The sequence below is a fragment of the Acomys minous genome (genome assembly GCF_964271855.1).
Source record: "Acomys minous genome assembly, chromosome: 13".
NCBI classification, from domain to species: domain Eukaryota; kingdom Metazoa; phylum Chordata; class Mammalia; order Rodentia; family Muridae; genus Acomys; species Acomys minous.
Window position 1 is genome coordinate 89,417,576 of NC_140495.1, and position 20,905 is coordinate 89,438,480.

The 20,905-nt window shown below is 48.7% G+C and overlaps 1 protein-coding gene across 1 annotated transcript in view; it reads left to right on the forward strand.

Moving 5' to 3' along the window:
- The window catches only part of NPFFR1 (neuropeptide FF receptor 1), a 34,025-nt gene extending 13,608 nt beyond the window's left edge, over positions 1 to 20,417 (forward strand). Inside the window, exons 2-5 of the mRNA XM_084754692.1 lie at positions 3,222 to 3,527; positions 10,115 to 10,214; positions 13,569 to 15,827; positions 16,002 to 20,417. Of these exons, the coding sequence (XP_084610818.1) occupies positions 3,222 to 3,527; positions 10,115 to 10,214; positions 13,569 to 14,445 (1,283 nt within the window). The 3' untranslated portion in view covers positions 14,446 to 15,827; positions 16,002 to 20,417. The remainder of the gene's footprint in view (positions 1 to 3,221; positions 3,528 to 10,114; positions 10,215 to 13,568; positions 15,828 to 16,001) is intronic.
- Positions 20,418 to 20,905: the final 488 nt, after the last annotated feature.

Here is a 20,905-nt window from a genome sequence, read left to right on the forward strand (position 1 = left end):
GGCTGTGAAGAGTGAAGTGGGTGGTGAAGAGACAGCAAAACCTGTGAGTTAAAAGACAGAAGAGGGACATCAAGTAAGTGTGGTCCCTTTAAAACAGCAGCAACAACAACAATACTTTTACTTGTTATGTGTATGTGTGACGTATGTGTGTGTGGAGCCATACATAATACAGCAGCATGTTTGTGGACAGCAGAGGACAGTGTGGGAGTTTCCCTTCTACCAGGTGGGATCCAGGCGTCAAACTCAGGTCATCAACGATGTTTGACGTCAGGCACCTTACCTGTTGAGCCGTCTCCGTGGCCTGGTTTTGTTTTGTGAAAAGGTCTCCACTCACGTAGCCCAGGTTGGCCTCAAACTGAGCATGGAGCCGAGGATGACCTTAAACCTCTCCTCCTGCTGCCTCTGGAGTTCTAGGTTGTGGGCGTACGCTACCACACATGGCTTGTGTGATGCTGGGGATGGAAAGTGGGGCTTTACAGATGCTAGTTAAGCTCTGTACAAACTAGGTAGCTCCTGGACCACACGTTTAAAAAAAAAATAAAGAAGTCTTTTATTTTAAACATATGAAATTAATTTCTCAGTGAAAGGTTATGTTGCTTCAGAGTAACTGAAAAGGAGAGTCAGTGGTTGTTAAAGGTGGACAGCATCCATGTGGAAGTCCTTTTTTACCGTTCAGTGACGGTTCATTGAACTTTATACTCTCGCGTATGTTTGCCATTATAGTTTCTTTTTTATGTGTCTGATTTAGATGAAAGGTGTTTGAGTGCTATTAGAGCTCTTGAAAGGCCCAAGTGTCGGGGAATGCACCCTCCTCAGTCCCTTCTCCATCAGCAGACCCTCACCCCTGCCTTACCCTCCTGTGGCCCCCACTAACCCCTGCAGCCCTGACGGTGGCAGTCCATGTCTCCAGCTGCCAGCTGCCTCCGTCCCTCCAGTGTGTCTCATAGCCAGTGGCTGAGCTCTGGGCGTCACAGGAAGGCTCCTCAGAGACACTCCATCCTCCAGAATGGGCCCCACTCTGTCCCAGAGGAAGACCTGAGGAGCATCTTTGAGACAACACCGTGACTCACCATGGCTAATGACTTCCCAGAAGAGCTATGGTTGGACACTGGGCTGCTCCCTCCAAAACAAGTCTAGGGAAACACATACTTAGCCTGATGCTAATGAGAGACACACAGAGCATCTCCGTGCATACCTATTGCAGGGTGGGCAAGCATAGAATGCTAATCCTGCTAGCAGGGCTGTCAGTGCAAAGAGAAAAAACAGATTGCTACCATTGCCTGGAAAGTGAGGACCAAGGAAAGGGGGTGTCTTAGTCCATATTTCTATTGGTATAAGAGAATATCCAAGATTGAGTCATTTATAAAGAATAGAATTTTTGTTTGTTTGTTTGTTTTTGTTTTTCAAGACAGAGTTTCTCTGTATATCCCTGCCTGTCCTGGACTCAGATCAGGCTGGCCTCAAACTCACAATGATCCACCTGCCTCTGCCTCCTAAGTGCTAGGATTAAAGGCATGCACCACCATGCCCAACTTCTTCTTCTTCTTCTTCTTCTTCTTCTTCTTCTTCTTCTTCTTCTTCTTCTTCTTCTTCTTCTTCTTCTTTTTCCGAGACAAGGTTTCTCTGAGTAGCCTTGGCTGTCCTGGTTACGTTGAAAGTGCAATAAGGAGTAGCCCTGCAGGACAAGAGCTGTGTCTGCTGACAGCATTGGGCCAGGCAGGCAGGAAGCCAGGAAGCAAATACTGGCTCCTCCCTTGCCTTCCCCTCTCCTTCAGGCCCTCCTGTTGGCTGAGTCGCCCCAGAAGCTGGTGGGCTGGGGTCCCTTGGAAGTGAGATTCATGGGGCTGGGAATGTAGCTCAGTCGGCAGCCTGCTTGCTTAACATGCATAAACCCCTGGGTTCTGCCACATAAACTGGGCATGAGGATCCACGTAGGAAGAGGCAGGAGGATGAGAGTATAGAGTCATCCGTGGCTACGTGATGAGTTCAAGGATAGCTCGATACATAAGACCTTGTCTCACACACACACACACACACACACACCACACACACACATACACACACACACAAAAAGAGGTCTTCTGATCCCAAAAAGATGATATGGGGGCAGGTGGAAGGTGTTGATGGAGAATAGCAGTTTGCATGTGAGTGCAGGGAAACCGAAAGTCCTTGATGAAGGATGGGAGGAAGGCTGAGTGATTGAGAGCACTCGCTGCTCTTGCAGAGGACCCCAGTACGGTTCCTAGCACCCACACTGTGACTCACAACCAACCTTAACTCTAGCTCTAGGGGATCCAATGCCATCTCTTCCTTCCTCTTCCTCTTCCCCCTCCTTCCCCTCTTCTTCTTCTGATTTTTCGAGACAGGATTTCTCTGTGTAACAGCCATGGCTGTCCTGGACCTCACTTAGTAGACCAGGCTGGCCTTGAACTCACAGAGATCCACCTGCCTCTGGCTCCAGGTTCAATTCCCAGCACCTGCATGGCAGTGCTGGGATTAAAGGTGTGCAACACTCCACCTGGCTCCAATGCCTTCTTCTGACTTCCACGGATACCAGGCATACACACGGCACATGTACATGTGTACAGGCAAAACCACTTATGAATCTAAAAATTAAAAAAAAAATCCTCAATCAGTGTGTCCAGTTGTCCTTGGAACAGTGGACAGTAATGAGTAACCTTAGGGTATGACACACCCAGGACACAAAGAAACACACACTTTCCCTTCATTTTCTTTGAAGGCTTCATTTGTCTGAAGGTGGTTTCAAACTCTCTTAAGTAGATGAGAATGGCTTTGAACTTCTGATCCTCTGGCCTCCATCTCCCAAATGCTGGGATTAAAGGCATGTACCCCTATACCCACTTCATGTGGTACGAGGGATCGGCCCACAGCTTCGCGCATGCCAGGCAAGCACTCTGAGCTACCTCCCCATCCAAGGGTCGAGTTTTCAGTGGTGAAAAGTCATTCACGGGACTGGCAAGATGGCTGAGAGGTTAAGAGCACTGTCTGCTCTTCCAGAGGTCTTGAGTTCAATTCCCAGCAACCACATGGTGGCTCACAACCATCCATAATGTGATATGATGCCCTCTTCTGGCCTGCAGGTGTACATGCAGGCAGAGCACTGTATACATTTACTGTAAGTAAATCTCAAAAAAAAGAAAAGAAAAGTCATTCACTTCTTCTTGGCTTAGGTCCTCAGTCTTCTGCTCCTTTCCTCCTAGGGGAGCCTCCCAATGGCAGCTGGCCCTTAAGTGAGAATGGGAGTGATACTGAGGCTACCCTGGCTGCCAGCCTCACCTTCTCCTCCTACTATCAGCACTCCTCACCCGTGGCAGCCATGTTCATTGTGGCCTATGTGCTCATCTTCCTCCTCTGCATGGTGGGCAACACCCTAGTCTGCTTCATTGTGCTCAAGAACCGGCACATGCGCACCGTCACCAACATGTTCATCCTCAACCTGGCTGTCAGCGACCTGCTGGTGGGCGTGTTCTGCATGCCCACCACCCTTGTGGACAACCTCATCACTGGTGAGTGCGGCCTAGGGGCAGCGGGAAGGCCCTCCCCTTCACTTCCACTTTCCGGCTGAAGGCCGAAGCAGAAGCTGGGAGGACGGAGATCACCGAGCAGGCTTTTTGGCTAAGGAGCCATTGCCTCAAACCCTGACGGAGTTGTGCATGAGACGCTGACCTGAGAATTTAACAAGTCTAAGGGGCTCATCATTTTCTTTCCGCCAGGCATGATGGGACATATGATTTGTATGTTATCGTAATTAATCCCAGAATTATCCAACCAGGCACGCTTTGTTATTATCCTCATTTTATGGGTGAGGAAACAAGCTCAGAGCAGTTAACGGACTGGTCTGTAATTACTTAGCTTGCCAGTGTCGAGGCCAGTGTTCTCACAGCCTCTGTCTAATCTTTAGTATTCCCCTGTGGCTGCACTCTTGGGCAGAGCTCTTGTGGGCAGAACTGGAGGGCGGGGAGGAGAGGGAGTCGGAAGGGTAGGAGGCAGGAGACGTTCTCCCGGAAGCTCACCCCTTTCGTCTCTTTCTTTCATCCCACAGAAGATGGTCTTGCCCTGTAGGTAATGAGCTCCCAGTGCCTGGGAGGATCAGGGTAGGGACTGGCTGGCCACTGAGTTGAGACTGGGTAGGTCTTTAAATCCCATTAGACCATCCGGCTTCTAAATTCCTGCAGCTATCAGATGTCGCACCAGCTCCTTTGATGATCAGCTTTTCTTTTTTTCTTTTTCTTTTCTTTTTTTTTTTTTTTTGAAACAGGGTCTCTCTGTGTAGTCTTTACTGTCTTGGACTCGCTTTGTAAACCAGGCTGGCCTCAAACTCACAGCGATCCACCTGCCTCTGCCTCCTGAGTGCTGGGATTAAAGGTGTGCGTCACCAAGCCCAGTTGAGCTTTTCTTGTCTTAATATCAGAGTTTTTGAGACCCCAGGCTGCGAGTGGCCAGTTTCCCTGAGCCATGGATTGCCCTAGAGGGCTGAGGGGTGAAGATTCCTCAGCTGTCAGGGGAGCGAGCCGTTCCAGGGGCTCCTCCTTGGTCTGCGTTCCCTCTTTATAGTGCCAGGACCAGGGAGGGGAAGCCCGAGGTTTTGCAGACTCATGAGCCATTGAGTGAAGGCGCACGGAGAGCCTGTTGTCTGGCTGTGTGCCTGTCAGAGCCCCCATTCACTGGTGAGTTCTGGTCCCTGCACAGATGCCACACCCGAACATCCTTCTTTTAGCTCCCACAGACAGCCTCGCCTACCCTACTCCATCCGTCTGAAAAGGGTATGAGTGGTTTAATGATTTATATGACATTTTCAAAGGCCAAACTGTATTTTCTGTCTCCAGAGAAAACAGCTTGACAGAATCAGGGAGTGGAGGGAGGGCCCAATAATGAAGGAACCAGTGGGAGCTTCCTGAGGTGACAGGATAGTTCTGTGTGACAGAAGATGCATGACTGCCCGCGCTTGTCACTGTGGACCTGCATGCTGGAGCCAGATGGTTTGTTTGTTTGTTTGTTTGTTTGTTTGTCTGTTTTTCAAGACAGGGTCTCTCTGTGTAGCTTTGGCTGTCCTGGATTCACTTTGTAGACCAGGCTGGCCTCGAACTCACAGCAATCCACCTGCCTCTGCCTCCTGAGTGCTGGGATTAAACACATGCACCACCACTGCCCGGCTAGGTACTTTTACATGTGAGTGTTTGCCTATTCTGGTAAACTTTTTGTTTGTTTGTTTGTTTTTTGAGACAGAGGTTTCCTGTGTAGCCCTGGCTGTTCTTGAACTCTGAGATCTTCCTGCCTCTGCCTCTGTAGTGCTGAGATTAAAGCGGTGAGCCACCACTGCGCAAAAATTTTTTAAAAATTATCTTACTTGATGTGTATGGGTATTTTGCTTGCATGTATATATGTGTACCACATGTGTCCCTTGGTGGCTGTAGAAGATAGAAGAGGCCATCAGGTCCCCCTTGAACTGGAGTCATAGATGCTTCTGAGCTATCATAAAGGAACTAGGAAGTGAATACAAATCCCCTGCAGGAAGTGCTCTTAGCCACAAGCCACCTCTCCAACCCCCTTGAAACTATATTAGACTTAAAGAAAAAGAGCAAAGCTTTTAATGTCCACCTTTGCTCTGAATAATGAGAAGGAGATTTATATTTATTTATTTCCTATAAGCCTTAGGTATAACAGCTGGGCAGATTATGATATATTCTAACCGGTCAGTACTGGCCTTGCTAGGTCCAGCCGCCTGCCTTATTAGTCTCACCGTGGTGCCTACTTCTTCATCTGTGTCCTGATGGCAACTCTGTCTGCCCTCACCTGAGACCCGCCCCACCCCCACCCCCACCTAGAAGCCACACCCTTTTCCTTTCCTGCCTGGCTATTGGCTGTTCAGCTCTTTACTCTACCAATCAGAAGGTGATGGAGAACAATGTTTACAAAGTTTTAAGACAGAGGATGCGCGGTCAGTACTCAGCTGTCTGGGGAACAGAAACCAGCATTTGAATATACAGTGCACAAAAACATCCTTCAGCAAAAGCTATGATTGGATCCTTGCACTTGCTCCAGTCACCTTCCCCAACAACCACAAAGAAAGGAGAAAGCTTCTCTATGCCATATGTTATCTGTGGCTTTTTTTTTTTTACTTTCACTAGTTTCTCATAAATATCATTTTCTAGGTGTTTGAACCCTAATTCCAAGAAACACAACCTGAATGCTCAAATCTCGAATCAGTGAACCAGGTGTGATGATCTCTATAACCCCAGAACTCAAGAGGCTGAATCACAATCAACAGTTTGAGGCCAGCCTGGGCTGCACAGTGAAATAGAAACCAACATCACAACAGAATCATTCTCAAGCAAACATTAAGCACAAGGTCATTGCAATAACAGCAACAACACGGACCACTCCAAAGGCCATTTCGGTGACAACACAGCAACAATAGCACACATTTTTGCAAGCATAGACACTCAGGTATACAAATGGCAGGATGACATCTGTGAGCCTATAACAGGTCTGAACGGTGGGTTCTATTCATAATGGGTCCAAAGTGAAGGCTGGTAATTGTATGCATCCCACTTTATAACTGTGGGCATCTGGAATACCATGGCTGTCTTAGTCACTGTTCTGTCGCTGTGAAGAGGCACTGGGAACAAGGCAACTCTTATGAGAGAAAGCATCTAACTGTGCCTGCCTACAGTGTCCATGGTACAGTGCATTATCATGGTGGCAGAGAGCATGGCGACAAACATGGTGCTAGAGAAGTAGCTAAGAGCCACGTCCTGACATAGGCAAAGAGAACTGAGCCTGACATGGCTTTTTTTTAAATCTTCAAAGCCGGGTGGCGGTGGTGGTGCACGCCTTTAATTTACCCAGCACTCCAGAGGCAGAGACAGGTGGATCGCTGTGAGTTCAAGGCTGGCCTGGTCTACAAAGTAAGTTCAGGACAGACAAGGCTACACGGAGAAACCCTGTCTCAGAAAAAAAGAAAAAGAAATGAAATCTTCAAAGCCCAGCTGGGCACAGTGGCACACCCCTTAAATCCCAGCATTCAGGAGGTAGAAGTAGGCATATCTCTGTGAGTTCGAGGCCAGCTTTGTCTGCAAAGAGAGTCCAGATCAAACCAAGGCTACACAGAGAGACCCTTTCTTGGAAACAAACAACAATAACAACAAAACTTCGAAGCCCAACCTGGGCGCAGTGACGCATGCATGTAATCCCAGCACTCAGGAGGCAGAGGCAGGTGGATCTCTGTGAGTTCAAGGCCAGCCTGGTCTACAAAGGGAGTCCAGGACAGACAAGGCTACACAGAGAAACCCTGTCTCAAAACAACAAAAAGAAAGAAAGAAAGAAAGAAAGAAAGAAAGAGAAAACTTCAAAGCCCGCCCCAGCAATGCACCCCCTCCAGTAAGGCCACACCTCCTAAACCTTCTAATCCTTCAAAGGGCTCCATGCCCTGATGACTAAACATTAAAAATATATATATAGAGAGAGCCTATATTGGGCTGTTCTTATTCAAACCACCAGATTGGGAGATAACCCTAGCCTTTTTTGGAGGGGGTTGCGGAGAAGGCTAGGGTGACTGTCAGATCTCACTCTGTAGTTCCAGCTAGTCTGGAACTGGCTATGCAGCCAGGCTGTGTGATTCTCTCAAATCTGAGCTCTGGGATGGCAGCTGTATGTTAAGACATCTGATGGACTCAGTCAAAACCTTTGACGGGCCACCTGTGAGAGAGTGATAGACAGTGGCTCTGAGAGGGCTGATCTTGAGAAATTTTATTTCTCACAAGTGCAGGCATAGTTAAAAAAAAAAAAGATATCTCGGGGCTAGAGAGATGGCTCAGAGGTTAAGAGCACTGTCTGCTCTTTCAGGGGTCCTGAGTTCAATTCTGAGCAACCACATGGTGGTTCACAACCATCTATAATGAGAGCTGGCGCCCTCTTCTGATGTGCAGGTGTATATGGAGGCAGAACACTGAATGTGTAACAAACAAATAAATACTTTAAAAAAAAAAAAGATATCTCTAGCTGGGCATGGTGGTGCATGCCTTTAATCCTAGGACTAGGGAGGGAGAGGCAGGCAGATCACTGTGAGTTCGAGGCCAGCCTGGTCTACAAAGTGAGTCCAGGACAGCCAAGGCTACATAGAGAAATCCTGTCTCAAAAAACAAAAAACAAAACAAAACAAAACAAAAAAAGATATCACTCTATTGATGGTATTTCAACATTTTTACAGGCACAGATAAAGTCAGTGTGGCAACAACGCACATTCTTGGAGCCAAATTTACAGAAGAAGATACATAAAATAATCAGAACTCTCTAAAAGTCTGTATAATGTGTGGTTCCAGTATCCAAGGTAGCGTGAAAGTGAAAATTGACGCATAGAAAATCTTAAAAAAGAAAAAAAGAAAGTCAGTCACCGTTGTCTCTCAGCTGTAAAGCAGCCACATCCCCCTTTTTAATTGAGAAGGACCCTAGGGTGCTCCTCCGAGACTATGCAAATGTCATGGCTCATTATATTTTTGCACTAACCACACAGTGCCTTGTCTGTTGCTGCCCACAGCACTGCCTCCCATCCTGTTTCCTCTCAATGACCGACCTTTACATCCTCTGTGCTTACTAATTGGATCTCGGCTTCTCGGCCTTTAATCCAACACTGTTGTTTATTTTGTTGCTTACACTACTCTAGGTCTGGCAATTGGAAGCTCACTGCAGCTGGCTTCCGTGTCCTTCCCATATGCTACCATGATGTTTGGAGTACTTCCCAGCCCCACAGAATGTTCTGGATCACCTCATGGTTTTTTTTTCTTTTTTTATTAAAGATTTATTTATTTATTATGTATACAGCATTTCACTTGCATGTGTGCCTGCACACCAGAAGAGGGCACCAGACTTCAGTATAGATAGTTGTGAGCCACCATGCGGTTGCTGGGAATTGAACTCAGGACCTGTGGAAGAGTAGCCAGGACTCTTAACCTCTGAGCCATCTCTCCAGCCCACCTCATGTTTTTCTTACGTCAGCCCTGGAATTAACTAGTGCTTTAAAAAGCCTTGTTTCCTTTTATTGGAGTGTAATTTTTATTTTATGCATATGAGTGTTTTGCTTGCATATATGCACATATAGGTGATGCCCACAGAGGTCAGAAGAGGGCATCAGATCTCCTGGAACTAGAGCATTATGGGGGGCCATGAGCTAACATATGGGTGCTGGGGACTGAACCAGAGTCCTCTGCAAGAGCAACAAGTGCCCTTAGCTGCTGAGCCGTAGCCACAGGCCAAGGAATATAATATTTACAAACAAAGGTCTAATTTCTAGGTATGCTTACCAATGTTGGGGTGTCCTGGCTCTAGACTCTCTGAAGGAACAGAGCTGGGAAGTGAATGCGTATTGTCTCAGAGTTCTTTGGCACATGTCTTTTTTGTTTGTTTTGAGACAGGGTCTCACTATGTAGCCCAGGCTGGCCTGGAACATAGAGATCTGTCTGCCTCTGTTTCCCAAGTGCTGAGATTAAAAGAGCGTGCCATCATACCCAGCTCTGTCTTTACTCCTATGTCTTAGCCATCTGCCTGCATTTCGGAAACTATGGTCCATACTAATATACGTCAGATTCCAATCCAAAAATCAGAAAATTTACGTTAACATGCCTCCTCCTTCCTTCTTTGTAGCTTTGTTCTCTTTTTTTTTTTTTGTAGCTTTGTTCTCAATGGGGAAGAAATATCTTTGTTTATCCATAGCCTATTGACTTTTTGTTGTTGTTGTTGTTCACTTCAGTATACACGTGTGTGATGATAATGTGTAGGCTGTGGGGATGTGATAAGAATAATAGAATAATGGTAGGGCTACTGTGAGGAAGGAACGGCCTCCCTCCTGGGCTGGACAATAGGATTCAGACACCAGCAGGGACAGAGGGACCTAAAGATAATCAGTTGTCAACTAAAGGCCATCTCCCTAAAAGGCAGAATGGTTGACTCCCCGGCCACAGACTCAGAGACCTAATGACCCCTCACAGCACAGGGAGAAATGAGCCATTTTTCGAGGGGACATCGGCTTACATGGCTGGTGCTCTCTACGTTTTGTTGGGTAGGCATCTTTCACCTGTGGGGACCTCTGTCATTACAGGTTGGCCTTTTGACAATGTCACATGCAAGATGAGCGGCTTGGTGCAGGGCATGTCAGTGTCTGCATCGGTTTTCACCCTGGTGGCCATCGCCGTGGAAAGGTGAGACACTTCCCTGGGTCACCGGGGGCTGGCACTGAGAGAGCTGATGCCTCTGACACTGGGCTAGCTGGAAGACATAAGGAAGGCCTATGAAGAATACCACTCTATCCACTTCCGGAAGGCAGAGGCCAGTCCTGAAAAGGTCTTGTAGCAATTTCTGGGGTCTGCTAGGGGCTCAAGGCAGTGTGCATCCTGGGCATCAGGAAGCCTACCTCTCCTCTGTTTGAGCCCTGGGAGCCAGAACTTGAGGAGACTGTCTGCAGATGATGGGTGGGCTTGGTAGAGCTGGAAAGAAAAGGTCCGTTTCTGTTCCCATCTCCTGCTTTCTGCTTCCTGGATGTCCTGGCCTTACTCAGTCCATCACTTCTGGTCATTCAGCCTCAGACTCCAGCAGAGTCTCAATTAAGCATGGTTCTGTATGTGTGGCCAAGGTGTAGCATGCAGCCTTGGCTGAGTGAGGCTTTGGCCCCAGTGCCTAAGCTTTCCATCCCAGAACAGGCAGTTGTGACCCCACCCCGGTTATGCATTAAGTATGGCCAGTGTGGTAAGGGCTCCTGGGTGGGCAGGGAGTCTTTCCCCCAAGGACTAGGAGGTAGGTAGACCAGATGGCTTTTGTCCTCATCACTGTCCCACTGTGTGATGATCTTGAGCCACTCATTCAGCTACTTTAGGAGGAATCGTATCTATAAATGCCAGAGGCTTCAAACAACTGTGTTTGAAAAGTTCACGGGCAATTCTTAGCCCACAGTCCAAGCCACCAACTGCTCACACAATTCCTTCCACATACCCATATCTTCTTCCCGGTCCCTCTCCCCAGCAGCAGCCCTTTTCAGCCCTGCCCTTTCTAGAATCTCAAATTTCCCTTTTCATTCCCCCTCTGCTGCCATCCAATTCCGGTTTTACTGGTTTTGTTAGGTTGGCCTTGAACTCATTGTGTACTTGAAGATGACGCTCAGCTTTTGATCCTCCTGACACTCCCTGCCTGATCCTAAGCTTACAGGCATCAGCCGCTGCGCCTCATTTTCCCTGGTGCTGAGGATTGAACTCGGGCCTTCGTGCATGCTAAGTAAGGGCCCTGCGTGCCCAGCCCAGACCCCACCTCTGTGAGGTAGGCAACTGGCACAATGGAGCTGGGTCCCCTCTCCACAAAACGTAGTTAGGTTATGTGACAAGTTCTTGATCCTCTAACTTTTTATTTTCCTTGTCTTTTTCAATTGTGAGTCTCGGGTTTTAATGGCTGAACCGTCTCTTCTGCCCTTAGCCTTTGTTTTCCTATCATTGTTGAGTGACATGAGAATGTAAAGCATCTATCTCCCTGTGGTACTTACAGTTTATCAAGCTCCGCCCCCTCAAGGAAGCCTTTCCAAAGGATCCCAGGAGTTTCCTCCACCTGGCACAGTACCAGGAGCTTCCGGGGGCCATCTGTTCTCTGGAGAGTTCCTTCTCCTGTGTCCAATGCTAGGAAGCCAGAAAGACAGGGTCATACAGGCTAAGGCAGTGAGGCTTAAATAGACCGTGGAAAAGGGGATAAGTGCTTTCAGGTTGTGGTGATAGAGTGGGCAGGAGGGCAGGACACAGGTGAGTGAAGAAGAAAGGGCCTTTGGCCAGCAGTCAGTGCCACACTTTGATTCCATTCAAACTAATGAGCCTGACTCCCACAGTTTTCAGGAGGAGTGTGTGTCTCTGTTTTCTGGCACAGGTGACAGGGAAGTCATTCTGAGAAGTAGGCAATCCTTTTTTTTTTTTTCCTTGCTGTATTTTTGTTTGTTTGAGATGAACTCCTGATCCTCCTGCCTCTGCTGCCCAAGTAGTTTCTGTTTTGTGTTTGTCTGTTTTCCTTCAGTCTTCAGCCTTCAGAATGCCTCCCAAGTGGGGTGACCTCAGTTGATCCACAATCACCCCACAGAGGAGGGTTGATAATGGGCCCCGTTTTGAAGACAAGGAAACCAAGAAAGGGCATTGAGCAGCTGGCTCTTCTAGATGGCCATGTATTGATCCAAACCCATTTAGGACATTCGTGTGACACCTGCCTTCAAGAGCGTGGCAGTTAAGCAATGATCTTTGACCCACTACAGGGGATAGGCTCCACCTCCTTCACCTCCACCAGCAGCTCCCAACCCTGGATGCTTAGAAGAGAAAGTGCTAAAAACAAAACAAAAAACAAAAAAAAAACCCCTTAATTCCTTCCCAGAATAATTACTGTGAAGAAGATTTTCTTTTTTTTTCTTTTACTGTTTCAGGAGCGCCTATACAAAGTGAGGCTTTGATAGCCTGGGTCTAAGTGGCCCAGGGGGATGGGCATCCCGGGTTTCCAAGGTGGTCCTTTCTACTTGATGGCTGTGTGTCTTGTACTAGTTGCTTCACACCTTGAGGAACCTTTCCTTCTGTGAATTAAGGGTGCAAGGCAGAAAGGTTAGCAGTTCAAGGTCATCCTCTGTATGCATAGGAAGTGTGAAGCCCGGTCCAGGCTAGAGACCCTATTTCAAAAATAATAACTAAATAAGGGTGAGAAGGAGTAAGTTCGGAAGTCACGCTGCACACTTGCTTTCCTACTGCGCGCGCGCGCATGTGTGTGTGTGTGTGTGTGTGTGTGTGTGTGTGTGTGTGTGTGTGTGTGTGTCTGTTCTCACCCAAGAGAAGGAAACCAGCATGAGCACTTAATGAATCCAAAGTTTTTAATTAAGCCACACAGGGCTCCAACTCTTGTGACTACAGCCTCCAGCTGAGTGAGCAGAGGGTTTATAGAGGTAAAAACCACAAGCTTGGTGCATCCTCTTAACAACGTAGCTGTAGCTGTGAGGGCTGTTAGGGAACACAGCAGGATATGAACTTTTAATAAGAATAGGGTACAGTTGTGTGACCCTGGTGTCTCTGTTTTTCGAGACAGGGTTTCTCTGTGTAACAGAGACCTGGCTGTCCTCCACTCTCTTTGTAGACCGGAATGGGCTCAAACTCACAGAGATCCTCTTGCCTCTGCCTCCCAAATGCTGGGATTAAAGGTGTGTGCCACTCGCTTTTTTTTGTTTTTATTTTTTGTTTGTTTGTTTCGAGACAGGGTTTCTCTGTGTCACCTTGGCTGTCCTGGACTCACTTTGTAGACCAGGCTAGCATCGCCTATCTTAAATCCAGGCTGGTCTCCAGTACAGTTTATCGGAGTGAGCTGCCTCCCTTGCAAATACCAAACCAATTTACTTGTAAATTACGCTGATTAGTGTCTGAGCTGTTCCGGGATGCTGCTTCAAGTGTAGTGATGAATGGCAGGCGTCTTCTTCTAGCAGACCCTAATCAGGTCAGCTCTGGCCCGCTGGGCCTCTCCCAGACCCCTCTGCCTCTCTTCCCGCCCCCGGGCTGCAGGTTCCGCTGCATCGTGCACCCTTTCCGGGAGAAGTTGACCCTCCGGAAGGCGCTATTCACCATCGCAGTGATCTGGGCGCTGGCGCTGCTCATCATGTGTCCCTCGGCTGTCACTCTGACCGTCACCCGAGAGGAGCATCACTTCATGTTGGACGCTCGCAACCGCTCTTATCCGCTCTACTCGTGCTGGGAGGCCTGGCCCGAAAAGAGCATGCGCAAGGTCTACACCGCCGTGCTCTTCGCGCACATCTACCTGGCGCCGCTGGCGCTCATCGTGGTGATGTACGCGCGCATCGCGCGCAAGCTGTGCCAAGCCCCTGGTCCAGCCCGCGAGGCGGAGGAGGCGGTGGCCGAGGGTGGCCGCGCGTCGCGCCGCAGGGCCCGCGTGGTGCACATGCTGGTCATGGTGGCGCTCTTCTTCACGTTGTCCTGGCTGCCGCTCTGGGCGTTGCTGTTGCTCATCGACTACGGACAGCTAAGCGAGCCGCAGCTGCACCTGCTGTCCGTCTATGCCTTCCCCTTGGCACACTGGCTGGCCTTCTTCCACAGCAGTGCCAATCCCATCATCTACGGCTACTTCAACGAGAACTTCCGCCGCGGCTTCCAGGCTGCCTTCCGTGCACAGCTCTGCCGGCCACCCTGGGCTGCCCACAAGCAAGCCTACTCCGAACGGCAGGGCCGTCTCCTGCGAAGGCGGATGGTGGTGGACGTGCAACCCAGCGACTCGGGCCTGCCGTCCGAGTCTGGCCCAAGCAGCGGGGGCCCAGGGCCTGGCCGTCTGCCGTTGCGCAATGGGCGAGTGGCCCACCGGGATGGGCCCCCGGAAGGGCCTGGCTGCAACCACGTGCCCCTCACCATCCCAGCTTGGAACATCTGAAGTAGTCCAGAGAAGGAAGGTGCAGTGGGTCTGTGGCCCTGGCCCTGAACTGTGATGTCCAGACGCAATAGCAGTATTAGAAGAGAGTGCCAAGATGCCCCCTTAAAAAACAAAACCCAAAAAATGAGACAGTGGGTAGCTCAGGTGACGGCCAATCGGGAAGCCTTCAACCTTACAAACCGCTCCTGCTCTGGAGCTGTATCTGGAGGGCCCTGTTTCCTCAAAATCTCTCAGAACCCTTCTCTACAGAGACACTGAGGCCCAGGGAGAGGGGACAAGGTCTCTCCGTTGGAAATCCCATTTGACCCTGACTCCAGCGAGTCTCTATGGCATCCACATTTCCAGTGGTTCTCTCCAAAGCCCTTTGGGATGGAGCTCGGGAAAATGTGTCACCCTAAGTAGCTGGGAAGAGGTGACCTCTGTGCTTATATACTGAGTCCCTGTGATGGAGTGCCCTGGGTTGTGTTGCTGGGACAGCTTCCCGTAGCCCTTTCCTGGGAAAAGTCCAAGATCTCCCGCTACCAGCTCTAGGGCGTTGGTTTGTTTGATTCCAAGAAGTGTCCCCGGGCCACACCCACTTCAGGATGTCTCAACTGAGCAGCAGCCAGAAGAGCCCTGGGGAGCCTGCTTAGATCGCAGGACAGGAGGCTGGCTCCCTTCCCCTACCTCCGGCAGGCAAGGGAGAAAGAAAGACAACACAGCGCCAACTCCTCTCTGGAAATCCTGGGCATGTGCGGACAACCTTCCTCGCTGCCTTTCTTCCTAGCCTCCTGGGAAGGAGAAGTTGGTCAGTCGGTGTGGGGGAAGTCCCTGAAGGACAAACACAAACCCTTCCACAGGGCGTGACTCATGAACCCTAAAAGCAAAGGAGAGCAGGAGACCCTGCATGCACCCCAACTCTCACTCAGAATATGGGCAAATTACCTTGACAGAGCGGAGCTTCTCCCCAGGAGGTGACAAAGTAGGCTGCCCCTGCTGATTTCTTCTATAGCATCAATAACCTGCACTTAAGTGGACATTTCCAACCCCACCCCCCACTCCGTTAATACAGTTGCTAGAAATTTAAGGAAATTTTAAAAAAGGAAACGTTTGCAGGATCCAGGACTCTGAGCTCTCCTGTTTCCTTAACACACACTGACCGCCTCTTTACTGTTCCCAGGGCCGTCATAAGCAGTGGCCACGGTGTCAGAAGAAACTGCCTCATAGCTGTACATGTCCAACCGCGTCTCAGAACACTCTCAGCCGATTCATAAAATGTTCTTGCTGTTTCACAAAGTGACTGAGGCCCAGTAGGGCCAGGGTCACAGGGCTACAGACAGCAGCATTCTGGGAGGTTTGTCTTTGGGCAGCTTGAACGGAATCCTGCGTTTCAAAGGAGATGGGTATGGCAGGGTGCGGGGGGCTGGAAACTCCCTGCCTAAAGATGAAAGGGACCGCCCACGGAATGAGTCGGAGTACCGACGTTGGGGCAGGAAAGCATGTTTTCATTGTGTTGGCCTTGAGACTTCCGGGCCAAGACATTCTAAACAAATATCTATAATTCTATGCTCAGGAAGCTACCAACCTCTGACCTGGCGCTGCCTGTCTGCTGCCTGGGTCCCAGCAGCCGGGAGTGATCCGTGTAGGCAAGCGAGCTGTTGCCTGAGATGGTGCTCTACAGAGTCCTCACTGCTGGTGTTGGATTAGTATGAGACCGTGGCCTGAGAATTGCTGGTTGTTTACTGGGAAGACTTATGACTCCAGGCTCTAAAAATAGACCACACCAAGAACCATGTCAACCCTGTCCCTGTGGCCCCTGGGAGCTGTGGGAGTTGCAGTCTGCTCTCTGCCCTGGCGTGTTAAAAATCACAGCTCTCTTCGGAAATCCCGAACACCAAGGCCACCAAGTTTCTCCAAACTCCCTGCTTTCAGAGTCCGTGACCGCCCAAGCACTGCACACTCAACACAGTGGCATTCCCTGTGTTTCCTTGTTCTTGTCGTTGCTTGAGGGCAAACCCTGTCTGCTCGAAGATTTGGTCTGAATGCCAACGGGCTATAGTAAAGCAGGCAGCGTGTGTTTGCAGGGAGCCTGTTTCTTTGTACACGTGTTAAAATACCCCCACTGTACAATTTGCCCCATTAGTCTTTTGGAAGTGTGCAATTTAGTGACACTGACCATCCATGCTGCCATGTAACTGTCCACTGACCCTTTCCAGCACTACATTATCCTAAACAGAAACTGTGGGCCCAACTCCCCATACCCCTGCCCCTCCCAGCTCCTAGTAGCTACCGTTCTTTCTCTCTGAACTTTGTGGCTCCTTACAAATGACACTACTCAGTATTTTTCCTTTTGCGACTTTTTAAAAAAGATTTATTTATTTATTTAGTATGCAGTGCTCTGCCTATATGTACATCTGCAGGCCAGAAAAGGGCATCATATCACATTATAGATGGTGGTGAGCCACCATGTGGTTGCTGGGAATTGAACTCAGGACCTCTGGAAGAACAGATGGTGAGCTTAACCTCTGAGCCACCTCTCCAGCCCCCTTTTGTGACTTTTATGTGACACTTTTCAAGGTTCACCCGTGTTGTTGCATGGGTCTGAATTCCCTTCCTCTTGTGGCTAAATACTATTCCATTGTATATCTATCTGACCCTTGCTCCTGCATTAGTGTGTTCTTGGTTCAGCTATAACAAGTCCTACGTATGCTTGGGGAGTGGGGTGTTCGTTAATGAACCTAAGTCTTGAAAATAGTGCTTGTGTAAACCCTGAGGTCAGAGACCCCCCACATGTCTGTCAATTTGGCATTTAGGGGTGACAGACGCTGTGCTCACCCCAATAGCTCTGAGCTTCCTTCCTCTGTGTTCCTTCTTGGCTAGAGAAAACAATTGTATGTTCTGCTCACAAGAGATTTGTATGATGCTGTTTTTCTTTTTATCATCGTAGCTTTATCAGCCCCATGAGATCTCTATCCTTACACTTGGGTCTGGGTGCACTGTGTGTGACTACAGCTCTCTGATACCATTAAGGAAGACCTCTCTGGAACAGCCATGTTCCATATCTGACCACTTAGGTCTCCTGAGGTGACTTGTCCTTTTGTGGATGGAAAGTTTGGAGATGAACCACGCCTGTGATGGGAAAGAGAGCCAGAGGCCTGTGGACACTGAGAACCCTACCCAGAGGGGTTCTCAGAGGGATGCTGTGTCCTTCCATGCCATGTGCCAAAAAGAGTGGTCATTCTCCAAATGGGTCCTTGCAGATGAATGGGCTCTTGACTTCCCCCAAGACTATGCGAACATGTCTGACCAATGTGAAGGAAGGTGGTACCCACCAGGGCCCACAAACCACAGACTGGCCAGCCTTGGACCGCCAACTTTCTCTAGGGGCCTGGAGGATTCATGGGTTGACTTGGGTTGGGATGGAAGGTGGAGCTGCCAAAGGGAGCTGGACCCCCCTATCATTAACCTACTGTGCATTCATCCCAAAGCCAAGTGCGAGCCAAGCCCAGGGCTGGGAGGACAAAGCATCGCTATTAGCCTCTGGACCTCTTTCTATCCTTTCCCTTAGCTCACCTCTCAGAAGTGCCACCAAGAAAAGATAGATGAGAAAGTCGTGACCAGCAGGCAACTTCATCACAAGCAAACAATGTTGAAGCAAAACAGAGTCCTTGGCGAATAACCCAGTTGTAGCTGGCTGCTTCTTTCTTCACGAGCGTGCCCCTGCAGGAACATGGTGGAAATGTCCCAAAATATAGATAAGCAGAGAAGAAAAGGCAAAAACACTTCAACTGTATGGGAGACACACGTTTGGTTTGTGAGCATAGATATGTATATATTTAATGTTTTGTAGCACCCTATGGAGAGATAGGGTATGCTAAGATTCACTGTCTACTGTGACCGTTCATGGGATCTTAGCAATTGGGTATTTGTTTCACCAAAGATATTTTCATCCTTTCAAAAATGTTTCCTCCCATCAGTGTATGCCCTTCTCCTCTGACCCCAGAAAACCACCCAGCTGGTTTCAGAATGTTGTAAATATGGACTCGGACCATGGGTAGCGTTTTGAGTCTGACTTCCTTCATTTGCTAGGCTAACTTGCAGGTTTGCTCGCATCATGGCATTTCTTAGTCTGTTCCTTTTTGTTGCTGAGTAGTACTCCATTGTGGTGTGGGCAATGACACAGTCTTGTCTGTTCTTCGGGTGGCCATCATTTGGGTTAACAATTTGATCATGACGAGTGATGCTGCTGTGGTCATTCCTACACAAGCCCTGCCATGTACCCATGTTTCAGTTCCCTAGGTGGTTAGGGTGCTGGGATGTGCAGTGGGTATATACTTCTGTCGTCTGGCAGTGACACGTTCTAGCAATATTTTTTGTTTTTACTAGCACTTGTAGGTGAGTTACAGTTCTGTGTTTTTGCCAACACTTAGGATGACTGTTCTTTTTTTTTTTTTTTTTTTTTTTAGATTTATTTATTTATTACATATACTGTGTTCTGCCTGCATGTGTGCCTGCATGACAGAAGAGGGCACCAGATCTTATTATAGATGGTTGTGAGCCACCATGTGGTTGCTGGGACTTGAACTCAGGACCTCTGGAAGAGCAGACAGTGCTCTTAACCTCTGACCCATCTCTCCAGCTCCGGATAATCCTTGTGTCTTTTTATTTTAACCAACTATGTATAAGTTACTTGTTGTGGTGGCAAAATATCTGACCAAGGCAACTGAAGGAGGGGAAAGGTTGCTCCGGCTCACGGTTTACAGGTGCAGTTCAGTGTGGTGGGAAGTTGCGGCGGCCAGATTGGCCCAGCTGTGGTGAACGGACTGTGAGGCTGATGGTCACATTCCATCTGCAGGCAGGAAGCAGAACAAGATGATTGCTATTGCTCCGTTCCCTCTCTCCTTTTTCTCTTTTTATTCAGTCGGAGATCCCAGGCTACTCACGGAGCTGCCTTCATTTGGGTTAGTTCCTCTCTCCTCAGCTAAGCCTCTGAGGAAGCACCCTGACAGATACTGTCTACCTGGTGATTCCAGACCCGATCAGGTTGACAAAGGATAACTCTCACAATTATTGTTTTTAATAATTTATTTAATTTATATTTTATGTGCATTGGTGTGAGGGTATCAGATCGCTTGGAACTGGAATTTACAGACAGTAGTGAGCTGCCATGTGGGTGCTGGGAATCGAACCAGGGTCCTTTGGAGGAACAGACAGTGCTCTTAACCACTGTGCCACCTCTCCAGCCCCACAATTATTGTTATCATGGTTTCTTTCTCTCTTTTTTTTTCTTTTCTTTTTTTCTTCGAGACAAGGTTTTTTCTGTGTAGCCCTGGCTGTGCTGGACTCACTTTTGTAGACAAAGGTGGCCTCGAACTCACAGCAATCCACCTGGTTATCTTGGTTTCTAGGATACCCATTTTACTAGGTAGCCCAGGCTGGCCTTGAACTCACCAAATTGCGCAGGCTGAGATTACAGGCCCACGATCAAGAATGGTTTATACAGCTTCAAATTCCAGTACTCAGGAGGCAGAGGCAGGTGGATCTCGACGAGTCTGAGGCCGGTCTGGTCTACATAGTGAGTTCTAGGCCAGCCAGGGCTACATGGTGAGACCATGGCTAAAATAAAATAAATGAGCTTCTGCAAAATAAAAGGCTGGTTTTGCAGAGGCAGGCGGATCTCTGTGAGTTCGAGGTCAGCCTGGTCTACAGAGCAAGTTCTAGGACAGCCAGAGCCGTTACACAGAGAAACCCTGTTTCAAAATAAAACAACCCCCAAACCGAAAAGGCTAGTTTTGGAGGGTTGAGAGGGGCCTCTCCAAAGAGGTAACATTTGATTTGGTTTGGTTTTTGAGACAGGGTTTCTCTGTGTAGCCTTGGCTGTCCTGGACTCACTTTGTAGACCAGGCTGGCCTCGAACTCACAGAGATTGGCCTGCCTCTGCCTCCCGAGTGCTGGGATTACAGATTTGTTCCACCTCGCCTTGCTTGAAAAGAGATCTTTTTTTTTTTTTTTTTTTTTTGGTTTTTCGAGACAGAGTCTCTCTGTGTAGCCTTGGCTGTCCTGGACTCACTTTGTCGACCAGGCTGGCCTCGAACTCACAGTGATCCGCCCGAGTGCTGGGATTAAAGGCGTGCGCCACCACGCCCGGCTGAAAAGAGATCTTAATAGAGAGATGCTACACGGCTAACTGGCCAGTGTGTGAAGACAGAGCCATGAGACAAGAGAGGGGGAGATGAATAAGGGGCTTACGTGTAGCAAAATGCTACAGATTTTTAGCAATTACATACAAAATATGTTATTCAGTGCCCATTAAATTGCAGGCGTGGGCCACTGTGAGGAGGCTTACTGGGTAAAAGTGCCTGTTACCAATGTCTAGTGACTTGAGTTCAAACCATGGAACCTGCCATAGAAGGAGATAAATGGTTCCACAGAGTTGGCCTCTGACCTCCACAAGTACATACATGCACCTAAACTCATAGAC